This window comes from Pelecanus crispus, chromosome 6, assembly GCF_030463565.1.
Source record: "Pelecanus crispus isolate bPelCri1 chromosome 6, bPelCri1.pri, whole genome shotgun sequence".
Taxonomy (NCBI): domain Eukaryota; kingdom Metazoa; phylum Chordata; class Aves; order Pelecaniformes; family Pelecanidae; genus Pelecanus; species Pelecanus crispus.
The window spans coordinates 57,651,947-57,663,881 of NC_134648.1; the positions used below are offsets into that span (position 1 = coordinate 57,651,947).

At 45.1% G+C, this 11,935-nt stretch overlaps 2 protein-coding genes and 1 non-coding gene across 3 annotated transcripts in view; 1 reads left to right on the forward strand and 2 right to left on the reverse strand.

Annotated features, from left to right (window-relative positions):
* The window catches only part of SYNE3 (spectrin repeat containing nuclear envelope family member 3), an 84,329-nt gene extending 79,856 nt beyond the window's left edge, over positions 1-4,473 (reverse strand). The window contains exon 1 of the mRNA XM_075712172.1: positions 3,941-4,473. Within this exon, the coding sequence (XP_075568287.1) occupies positions 3,941-4,061 (121 nt within the window). The 5' untranslated portion in view covers positions 4,062-4,473. The remainder of the gene's footprint in view (positions 1-3,940) is intronic.
* Positions 2,532-2,802, reverse strand: LOC142593871 (small Cajal body-specific RNA 13). The gene has a single exon (XR_012831169.1).
* Positions 4,474-5,450: 977 nt separating the features above from the next.
* On the forward strand, positions 5,451-11,251 carry GLRX5 (glutaredoxin 5). The gene is made up of 2 exons (XM_075712177.1): positions 5,451-5,745; positions 10,751-11,251. The coding sequence occupies exons 1-2, from the start codon at positions 5,451-5,453 to the stop codon at positions 10,927-10,929; spliced, it is 474 nt and encodes a 157-aa protein (XP_075568292.1). The 3' UTR covers positions 10,930-11,251.
* Positions 11,252-11,935: the final 684 nt, after the last annotated feature.

Genomic DNA, 11,935 nt, shown 5'->3' on the forward strand with positions numbered 1-11,935 from the left:
TGCTGAACAAAACCAGATGTAATCACTCTCAGAGGCAACAAGCATGCAGCTACTACAGCCTGCCATTTCCGTGAAGCGCGTAACTCGGGGCTCACCCACCGCCAGACTGGAGCCGTCCAAGCCCCCTCGTGGACACGCAACACATGCTCATCCGAGCTTTTCTTGCCCCACTGCAACTGCACGTTCCTAAAACATGCTAAGCTCAGCTAACAAAAGCACTCCTGTCATTGTAGCTATACTGAATATGCCAGCAGAACTTAACTGGGTCACAAGAATCTTTCTTACAGGCAGAGAGTGCCCTGGGGTTTTGGTTTTTTTTTTTTTAATATATATTTATATTTTATTTTTATTTAATCATATTATTATTATGAAAGACCAGAAGACATTTCCAGCATTTTAAGTAAATTACAGTTTGTACAAATTACCATACCAAATTAAATCAGAAACTCAGGACCCTGTTTCTGCAACACTGGTCAAAAGTGAATGCACAGGAAACGAAGAACAGGACATGCACACAGTTATAATCCCAGTGCCTAGCTTTCCATGCCTCAAGACTTGATCCCATAACGCTATCTTTGTATTTAGCAGATCAATTTTACTTTCTTGAGTTTGCCCAGTCTTTTTTCAGGCCCACGAAAGATTTTGGCATTCATAACTCCTGGGTGAGAAGAGGCAAGAGGTGTTCTCAGAGGTAACATTTCTCAGCTCTACATACGAGTCAGAGGTATATAAAAGTATGCTTCCTCTGTAATATTGAAAGCCTCAAGCACCACTGCTATCTGCAAATAAGTAACAAGGGTCTAACAGACTCTCGTCAGGCAGAATAGCTGCAAGAAGCCCCGCTTATCTCAAAGAATAATTCTACTCCTCTTATTACAAAGATCATACTACATGTCCTTGCTCCAGGATAGCTTCACTATTCACAAAGCACAGTGTTAATATGAAGAGGCATATATTGAGATCAGTGTCATCAAGAAGCAAGCTTGAAGTCTAAAGTGTCTCATTTAAAGGTCCACATTCAAGCTTGAACACGATCTTCCATTCCGTTTGTTAAACATGGGGCTCAGACATTTTTCCTTTGATTATTAGCATGACCTCTCTCTGCCAAAGGCATCCTTACACGATCTAAGCCAAAAAACTTCCTTAGATCACGTAGATCACCCATCAGTTAAACCGACTCACGTCATTTCATACATATTCTTTGCCTCTGTCATTTATGACATGGACTATGGTATTTTAAATCCAATGCAAACACCCTCTTGGAAATACGCTATAAATCCATAAATACTATTTAATTACCCATCTAGTTAAGAAACAAACTTGCTTATAGGTCTCCAGGTTAGATCCAAAACAGGAAGTTAGATACAGTTCAGATTCCAAAATGTCAATTTCCTATGGGACCCAAGTTTTTATGCCGGTAAAACCCCCATAGCACTTCTACATTTCTGCTGCTTGTTGCACAAGTTTTTCAAACTAGCACATCTTCAAAATAACCAAGAACTTTTCACAGACGTTTCTTCAGTGTTCACAATTTAGGCATCCCACACAAATTTTAACTGTGCAGTCCAGAACTGTAGGTACATTTTAAGCATTCTTAATGCTTTCAAAACTGAGGATATGTTGGTGTCGCGAGATGTTGCCTTGATGGTACGCTGAAATTATTTACCTAGCATGCAGAACAACTGGAGCTCAAGCCATCCCACTAAAAAGCTTCAAGAGACAATAAAACCACCTAAGTAGAGCTCAACTGTTAAGGAACAATAAGGGACTTCATTTCCAGGTGCTATCACAAGTCAGAAAGACACACAGATATCTGACTTGGACACGAAGAGGTGTCCTGTTCCGATAAGCTGAAGCGAGGCTTCTCTTCTGACCTTTCTCACCAGTTAATTTAGCTGTTCCCTTTTTAAAAACCAACCAAACAAAAAACTTTCTGCTGACGGAATCATTCTTAGATGTCTATCTTCTTGTGCACTGTATAAGAACCTCAAACCACCAATTCATAACTAGTAATTCTGTTCAGCAGCAGAATGCCTGGAAGTAACCTAATTTGTGACTAAGTGTGAGCATTTAATCCCTGCAGTTTGAATACTGGCGCTTTTATTACTGCTTTCAAAATGAGGTGATAGGTCTTCTAACGGGAATATCAGCAAAATGTCAGGAGTCTTAAGGGAGTCCCATTAATATTTCTTCTGAACAGATGATATAAATCTTTATCTGGAAAATACAAGAAGTTTCACTTAGACTGATAGAAGACTGGACCATGCAACAGATAATTATCTCTTTGTTTCTAGAGTGTACACGGGCTAATTGTTCTACGTCTTACCAGTAGGGAAAAGTGTTTATTGCTAATGGAGCGCTGCATATTGCATAATCCAAAAGCATTTGACCATACAAAATATTTTATTAAAAAGCATTCTGTTGAGCTTAATATTATCTCACAGGCCAATCTCACAAAACTACAGTGAGTAACTATAAATTCAGGTACTTTTATTTAACCCAGTACACAGACTTCAGAGAAGCTTTCTAATATTTATAGCAGTTTTTCAGTGTTCAGCACGTTACTCTATTTGCTGAACAATATCAGACTGCAAAATTGCTCTTACTGTTGATAGATCGATAATGACATGGGATAAGTCATTATCTCCGTGGCAACAGAATCATAACTGTTAGAGGAATATTGCGCATGTTGCTGCTGCGACTCTTACAGGCATGCCTCGGCTTCCTCACACAGGTGCTCTCTCTGCAAGCCTGGTATGCCCAGAGTACTAACAACCAAGGGCATCTCTTGGACTACAGAGGATTAAACTACAACTGTGGTTGCGTTATCCCAGAAGAAGCATATCCTCACAAGGGTTTATTACACTTCAGTTTGATGTTGTTATTTCACCTATAATTTCTAATGAACCACCTCCCTGTAGAAATAGCTAGAGTGAAATTCAGGAAGGCAAATACTACAAAGTTCCGTTCACAGCCCAACTTTTTTTTGAAAGAAGACATTTAGTTGCCTTTAAGAATAGAAAGATCTCTTTCTTTTTACTCAGTTTTCATTTAATTCCTCTCTGACTCATCAGGATCTTACAGTGGCAGGAGTCTTTCAGCTAGATTAAAATGAAAAACTAGAGCACTTGGGCTATTACACTTACCACTTGCTCAGTCTCTGTCTCTGCATATAGTATCAGGTCAACAAATAGAAAAACATATTTTTGCTTTGCAGAATTTATTGAAATTTTATCTAGCATGAACTGGATACTGGTGGGTTTTTTTTTTTCATATTGCACAACCTTGCACCATCGTAATCACAATATGTAAACCACAGAAAGCAGTAACTTTTCTGTGTCTTGATCAGCATGACTGTACCTGGCTTCTGATGTTCTGTTGAAAAGAAAACATACTGACACACAAAATGCACAATGTTCATCAACAATACAATATGTAAACTTTGCCTTTAGATTCATAATAGAAAGTATTTCTTCACAAATACATATACTTTCAAGTACTGCAGGAACACTTTTTATTCATAAGCTGTTCACATGGGATGACAAACTGCATGTTTGCCACAATTCCCTTTGGAACATGTTAATTAAATTTAAATAAAAGGCAACAGGACGTGATACCTGAACATGGTTTCATAGCAAATGAAAAAGGAGTCGTTATTTGAGCACCAATTGGATTCCACAAAAATCAAGAACTAGCAAACAGTCATCTGAATGCTGAAGACAAGCTGGTCTTATTTGTAAAGCTCTCACATAAGCAGAGCTGGGTGGAAAAGAAGTCTTTTCCTTATAAATGCAAGTAATACAAATGGCCATTAATATACCAGAAGGCCAGATGCCAGAGCTGCAATGTAAAATAATACTCAGAAATACACTTTGATTTGTTATTTGCGAGAGACTGGTTTAGTACAGAGAAAAATTTTCCAACACTTTCTTCTACTTACAGGATGGACCTGGCTGCTGTTGGGGGACCTCCATTGTCTGCTCCAAGTTCTTGGAAAGAATCCGGCATCTGCCCAGGAGCTCAAATGAAGTTGGCCGCACACATGGCCATCTCCCGGACATGTTCCAAATTCAGCGCTTCTCTGGCTGCTGCAGGGCAGTTCTGTGCATCTTCCAGCACTGGCTGAACCAACCCTTCTGCACACGCAGCCAACGAGCCCAATCTTGCCCCCATCTCTCCATCTTGCTGCCACCCCCACCAGCTGTTCCAGTGAGTCCAAGCTGCACAAAGCTAGCAGTTACTCAGGTCTCCTCTCCTAGTACTAAAGCAAAGCATGCAAAGAAGCGCTAGTTTCTCAGTGATGCAAACCGCCAGCTTCATCCCGTTAAAAACCCAAACAAAACCGAACAGGTGAATGCAGTCAAACAGGCCACTAGACACAGCCAAAGCTACCAAGGAGACAGACCCATGGCTCTGTCAGCTGCCCGCACCAAGGCTCCGCTGCCTCCTCCGCCGGCCTCCGGTGACAAGAGGTGCCGGCTCACGGGCGCTGCCCTCAGGACACGCTTCTACCGCTGCAACTCCCGCATGCTTGCACACGCTTCGCCGCCCAGGAGTTTCACTCAGCGCAGGCAGCCGATACTCCAGAGCAGCCCGCCCCTCCGCTGCAGCCCTGTTCTCCCCGGATTTCCCTTAGCCGGTAACGCCGTTTTGACTCCGGGCTCGCCCCCCAGCCCCAGGGAGCTCCACCACAGCCTGCACCACCAAAGGGCCGGCGGCGTAAAGCCCAAACCCCACCCCGGGGACACGCGGCGTCGGCACATCCCCCGGCTCCACCACAGACCCCCAGCGCACCACCCTCACGGCTCCGCTCAGCCCGTGAAGCCCCCGGGCCCTGCCCGCACGCCAGGCCCGAAGGGAGCGGCTGAGAACGGCGGCGGCGGCTGCCCGACGGGCCTCTTCCCCGCCGCACCGCTCGGCCCGCGCCCCGGCCGCCCCGTGGAGCCGGCGGCAGGGACAGAAAGAACCGGTCGGCTCGGCGCCGGGGAAGAGCAACGCGCCCATCGCCTCGCCGCCGGCCGGGCAGAAGGCAGCTGATACGCGCCGGGCCCACCGCCATGAGCACAACCGCTACCCGGAAGCGGAAGGAGCTAACGCTAATCACGCGCCACCGGGGCTTCCCGAGCAAAACACCGCAGCGGGGCAGCCTGACCAATCGCGTCGGCGGGGTGGGCGGGGATTAACCAAATCACGTTAGATTGACAGGCACTTCTCCCAATGCAACTGCAGTGGCGCAGTTCCCTCTACAAATAGGGCAGCAAGGCACCCTCGGGTTGCTGGGTGGGACAAGGCTCGTTGTATCTTCACGCTACTGGCTGTCGGTGCTGATTGGCGGGTGTCTCCGCCTATGAGAAGGAGAAGCTCGCCCGCGATCTTTCCTGCTCTCCGCCAACCGGTGGTCGGCGCTGGCTGGGGGCCGGCGGCGGGCGCGGGTGGGCGGCTGGGGCAGCATGAGCGGCGTCGTGCGCGCGGCCTGGCGGTTGGGTGCCGCCGCCGCGCGGGGCCGGGCCGGGCGCGCGCTGAGCCAGGCGGCCGGCGGGGACAGCGGCGGCGGCGGCGACGACTCGGGGTCGCGGGAGGCGGTGGAGCGGCTGGTGCGGGCGCACCCGGTGGTGGTGTTCATGAAGGGCAGCCCGGCGCAGCCCCTCTGCGGCTTCAGCAACGCCGTCGTGCAGATCCTGCGGCTGCACGGCGTGGAGGACTACCGCGCCCACGACGTCCTGCAGGACCCCAACCTCCGCCAAGGTCAGCGGCCAGGCCGGGGCAGGCGGCCAGGCCGGGGCCGGGCCTGGGGCCGGGGCCAGGCCTGGGGCCGGGGCCCGGCGCGGCGTCTGCCGGCGGTCACCTTTGGGCACCGCCCCCCCCGCTGCCGGGGCTTGCACATAGCCTGAGCCCGTCCCGGGCTTCTCCTTGCGAAACGCCGCGGTTAACGGGGCAGAGCCAGAACCCCGCAGTACCGGTGTCCCCGTGGGGAGGGCCCTCGGGAGGCCGCGGCCCGGGTTGCGTGAACGCCTGCGGCCCGGGGCTTGCGGGAGCGCCCCTGCCTGCCTGCCGCGGGTGTAGCTGCTTTCGCTCGCTTGCTTGGCGGTTTTGGTGGGGGTTTGTAAGCAGGCCTGCGGCCCGGGGCTCGGCGTTTGTGGAATTTGAAGCGTATCGCAGAGGTGCGTTGTTGAGGTCGCTTTGCCTGGACGTCCCCGTTTGGTTTCTGTAACCCTCGCTGTGTGCAAGCGCGTCCGAGTTATCTGCAGACTGCAGATATGCTTACGGGGTAGCTCCTGGAGATCGGGCTCTTCGTGCCACGCTGCCTTGCCTAGTTAAGAAATACAAAGCTCCATTAGAAGACCCCTAAAATACTTAATTATCTAGTCAGATTGTTCCCTGTGAGCAGCACGGTGAAAGTTCGTGACTGGCTTGGATTTATACCACTGTATTCTCTGCTGGGACTGCCTGACAGGGTTGTTTTGATAAGTACGAAATCATGCAAATCATTTGCACAAGAAGTATTTAGTAATAGTTTCACCATTAATGCTCCAGTGGTAGGAACTATTCTATATAAAGGTTTTTGCTAATTGTAGAAGGATAGTACTCTGTTCTCATAATGCTTTTCTTCCTTCCTTCCATCTTCAGTGTGCATAGCTGACTTAAGGTTTTATGTGGTTATTTGAGAAAGTTTTAAAACAAAAAAAAAGATAAAAGTGCATAGTAATTAGTCTTGCAGGTGCATGGCATTAACAGTTATTGTCCAGAATACACTAAAATGTGCTTTAAATCCATATGCTGGCGTGTATTGGGTGACTTGCTCCTCCTGTGTTTTTGGTATCATCTGATTAATTCAGTTTTTCATTAGCTTTTAGCTGAAAGGCTGATTTTTCCAATCCTTGCTTGCTCTTCGGTTCACAGCTATAATAGTTGGTATGGTATAAAAACCTAAATACTGGAATTTGGGTGCAATGACATTTTTTGTTAATGAATGTTGGTTTTGTTCAAGTAAATCTTCTACTGCCTTTGGCAGGTGAGCAAATCATGGTAATTTGCTAAACTTATTTACATATCTAAATTTATTAAACTTATGGTTTACTAGAACAAACTTGTAAACTAAGAAGGAGGAAACAAAACCTTGAAATCAAACCATCAGCATTTCACTTTTGGTTGAGAGGGCTTTTATGAGCCCTTGAACAGGTAATGCATTTGTCAGTTACAATCTCTGGGCCTTGACCATGTGAATATATAGTATTTTCTTCCTGTGTAACAGGAACATCTCCCTTCTGAGCACAGCAAATGTTTCTTCCATGTGAAGTCTGGCTTATGCTAGGTGGTCTGAGAGGTTATTGCCGTCCTGGCTACTTGAGCTTTAAATTGAAATTAGTGGTTTGATCTGGACTGTTTGGCTAAGCTACACTGAATGCAGTAACAGAGTGTACACTTGCACAATATCCTGCTGGTTCTCAAGTGCTTAAAGAAGTTGTTCTGTTCCCTTCCATGCGCAAGCTTTGGCACTTGTCCGACTGCATGGAGAGCCAGCTCGATTTATTAACCGGATCACTGGGTGTGCAAGTTGAACTAGCTTCTACTGTGAGGTGAGTGCCAGAGCCAGCACCAGGGCCGGAGCCTTGAAGTGAAGAGTTGGGGAACGACACGGCTGCTTTCAAGGCCAGCAGGCTGTCATACTGCTTCAACTCTATTACCTACTGCAGCCTAAAAAGCCAGTATGTGCCTGCTTCTGTGGATGGCAGTCTCTGACAGAGGAGAGGGCAGGGCTGCTGGAAGCTGTAGCTCTGTTAAGTTGCCAAGTGTGATTCAGCAGTGGCTGCCTGAAGGCCCTCTTAGTCTCCTCCTGGAGCTGGCCTCAGGTGCTGAAAAGTTAGATATGCAGCATGTGACACTTTCCTAAGCCCTCTCTGAACATAATCTGCACTGCATGTATGTGGGGTTAGCGAGGGGTAGCTGAGCCTTTAGTTGTGAAAATATCTAATGCATCTGTTCAAAGTGAACAGATTGATCTGCAAGATTACTGTATGTGAGCTTGTCACCAGCTTTCTATTCAGCTGAACATAAATGTTTGCATAGATGTATGCTTATACCATTTGTAGTAAGAGCAGGCTGTTGCCAAGATGGTGGTTCAGGCCTGTTTGAAGTGCTGGTTGGTTTCTTTCCTGTACCTATTAAAACACCTGATTTTCAGGTTGTTATAGTTCAAGTGCTGAAACTTGCCTTGTGCTTAAGTATGGCAAGCTGTAAAAGCCAAACAACTCCCCTAGTTGCCTCTTCACCTAAAAGCACACTCAGATCTGTGAAACTAAATAGTCATTGGTACTTCATGTGATTTAGCTGAACTTGAGCTGAGGATATGCTTCCCTGACACAAATCCTTATTAAAGCTGGTTTAAGAGACCTTGGCACTCTCTTGGACTCCATGGCAATTCAAGTTTCTCGAAGTTGGCTCTTCCAGAAGTGATCCTGCTCTCAGCTGATGGACAGCATTAGGCTGGTTCAGGTCACTAAGGCAGCAGAGAAGCTTGGGATTACATACTGGAAAAGTGGTGGTTTGAACTGGTTTGAACTGTTGTTCACCCTCAGATTGTTTTCATTGTTGCTTTACATTATCTAAGCATGGGATGCTACCAAGAGGGTGGTCTTGATCCTTCCTTCCACCCATGGGCTAGCCTGCCATCACTTGTACTTGCACCAGTACTAATGAGCTCTATGAAAATGTTTTGCTTTTCTGGAGGAAGTGTGGTAGAAGTGAGAGTGGTTGCTTGAGTCAGTTATTTGATGTGGCCTATCATTCGTTAGTGCTAATGCTGTCGAGAGAGAGGCTGAGAATTGGTAAATGGAGTGGGGGAAGTGGGGTGGGAGTGTCCTAGGTACCCCTTTCAGTAGCACTTTGCACTGATTCTGGTTTCGCAGTCACCTTGAAGTGTGCTAGCTCAGCTGTCAAACTGTAAACCTGATCTGTGGAGTGTGCTTTTACAAAGCAAACAGTGGTGTAAAGAAGAAACTGCAGCTTCTGAAGCGCAGCAGGAAGTGTTAACCTGCAGGGAGGGGGAAGGAGATCCCTTGGGGTGTCCGTACTGCTGGAGGATTCATCACAAAAGCGCATCCCGAGTGCAGCAAGCGCAGACCAGGCTAGCTTGCTTTAACACTACTGAAATAGTGTCAGTAACTGCTCTACTAAGCTAGGAGTTGGTTACCCGCTTCAGGAGGTGTTAAGTTTGTAATCTGGTTGAACCTCGTGCATGCAGGCATTTAAAGCAGCTTGTCCAATATATGAAATGCAGCATACAGAGCAGCTAAGCTGGATTATGTTGATATTTTTATCTGAAGTTGGATAGATCCTTGAATGTACTATCAGTGCTTGTATGGATGTGCAGTTGGGTCCTTGAAGGAAATATTTCTGTGAGAGAATAATTGGTGTAAATATTACCGTGGAATGCTTATTGGCAGTAGGTTTATTATGTAGAGCCCTTGGTTCTCAATTCACGTTTAGCATTACAATATCTTAACAGAAACAAACCCTGTTTTGTATCTGCAGTGGCTCCTTTGAGTAGGGTTATCCTTAAATGTGCCTTAGCACTGGGACTCGTTTTTTTCATTGCAACTACTGTGGGTTAAAAGATTTTTAGGACTGACCTCTTTTGAGTGCTCAAAGGCCAAGAAGTGATTAAGAAAAGTACTGCTAAACACAAGTTCACATCAAAACTGCTAACTTCTGCAAACTGCATCTAAAAAATTGAAAGGTTTTAATGAAATGCTAAGGAAGAAGTTACAAGTGGTGGTGCTGGAGATCAGGTTAGATGGTTATGGGTTCCCTTTGGCCTTGATTTATATGGTAAACTTGCTATTTTGGACTTTTGAAGCATTGGTTGTCAAAATCATAAGTCAAAATCTCCTAGCTGATGTTGTACGTCATGGTTAGGAACACTTTGTCACAACAATTTTTTTTCTAGATTACTACTATTTTAGTGGATTTTTTTTTAAACACATTTGTATTGGACTAAGAGGAATAATGATTCTTCTGTATAATTTTTTGTGTGATGTCTCCAAGTGCAAGTTGGGTTTCGGTTTATACCAGCTGATCAGTTAATATTTTTGGATGGTCTTACATTTGTCTTCTATGAAGTATAGTTTTAAACTTTAATTCTGTACTTCATAATTGTGACTCGAGCTCTGTTTTGTTAAGTGAGTACTTTTAAGAGACTAAAGCCTTTGTGCCCCTCCCATGGGCTGTGAGGTCTGGCAATGAAAGATAAAGCAATTTAAAATTCATAAGGCTGCTAGAGGGACAAATGTATCTTGCAATTGAAATTGCAGTAGTAAGTATAACTGTGTCAATTCAGTAAAATCATAAAATATTTTAAAGTCCCTTTGGGAAGTGTAAAGGATAACTGATTGTAAACAGTTTTCAATGTTTTCCAAGACTTCTCATTTATTTAATTGATTAAAAAGTAACATTTCCTTGTTTCCTGGGAGGGGAAAAGAGACGCTACATTTTTCCAGCTCCTGTTTGAAGTCAGTATAGGAACTGACTCCGTATCTTTCAACCCACATCTTTGAGTTGGAATGAGAAACAAGCCTAACTTCAACATCGTTTTTCTGATAGGGCTTCTGTTATATAGATACATTTTTGCCTCAATGGGGAAGAAATTAAAGTATCAGTAGTTCTGTCAGCCTGAAGCAATGTATTCTGTTTAAAAACCCATTCTATTTGGAGAGGCGGGAAAGCCTTTAATACTTTTTTTTTTCTTATGCAGGAGTAAAGAACTACTCTAACTGGCCTACCATCCCACAAGTATACCTCAATGGTGAATTCGTTGGTGGCTGTGATATACTTCTCCAGATGCATCAGAATGGAGATCTTGTAGAAGAGCTGAAGAAGCTAGGAATCCGTTCAGCGCTTCTGGATGCAGAAAAAGACCAAGACAAAAAGTAAAACAAGCAAAAAAGGATGCTGTGACAGGAATAAAGCAAATTTTCGATAAGAACTTGTTACCAGTAAAGCCTTATGTACCTTAGCTCAAAGAAGGCATCTTTTTGAACTGACACTAAGGTTTACTTGTGAATGTCTGTTAGCTCATGGTAAATGTAGTGATCTTGGTATTTTGATTTATGGATATTGTGAGAATTTGAGTATAACTACTGCACTGTAAAGCATACATTTGTGGAAATTGTGTTTTAAAAAAATAAGTTCACTTCTAAAAGCATTCACTTCTTGATTGAGGCGGGAGTAAACAAAAGAACTAATAATATTTTCATGGGTTTTGAGTGTGTGTGTCTCTGTTCTTTGATACACGAACCTATGCAAACAGTGTTTGCATTCCCTTGCTCCTCTTGAAAAAGTGTTAAGTAATAGTACATCAGTTTTTCTGTGTAACTCCTGCTGATAAGACTTCCTGAGAGCCTGTAAAACTTCTGTAATCATGTATGATACAGGAGAAAAGTAGTCCAAACAACAGAGAAGAAAAAAGATTGTGTGAGAGTGCATGACGTATACTTTTCACAACCCATGGGTTGAGATAAAGGCAGTTTAATAGGACAGCAGAGGAAGAGAAAGTAATAATGATAAAAGAATATACAAAGCAAGTGATGCGCAATGCAATTGCTCACTACTTGCTGACTGATACCCAGCCAGATCCTGAGCAGTGATTACTGCCCCCCCGGCCAACTCCCCCAGTTTATATACTGAGCATGATATCATATGGTATGGAATAGCCGTTTGGCCAGTTTGGGTCAGCTGTCCTGGCTGTGCCGCCTCCCAGTTTCTTGTGCACCTGGCAGAGCATGGGAAGCTGGAAAAGTCCTTGACTAGCATAAGCAGTACTTAGCAACAACTAAAATATCAGCATGTTATCAACATTACTCTCACACTAAATCCAAAACACAGCACTATGCCAGCTACCAGTAAGGAAATTAACTCTATCCCAGCTGAAATGAGGACA

Excerpts from the sequence above, each read along its gene's own strand:
- GLRX5 (XM_075712177.1), top strand. The coding sequence starts at position 5,451 with ATGAGCGGCGTCGTGCGCGCGGCCTGGCGGTTGGGTGCCGCCGCCGCG. Across the intron at positions 5,746-10,750 it reads GGACCCCAACCTCCGCCAAG|GAGTAAAGAACTACTCTAAC; the intron begins GTCAGCGGCCAG and ends TTTCTTATGCAG.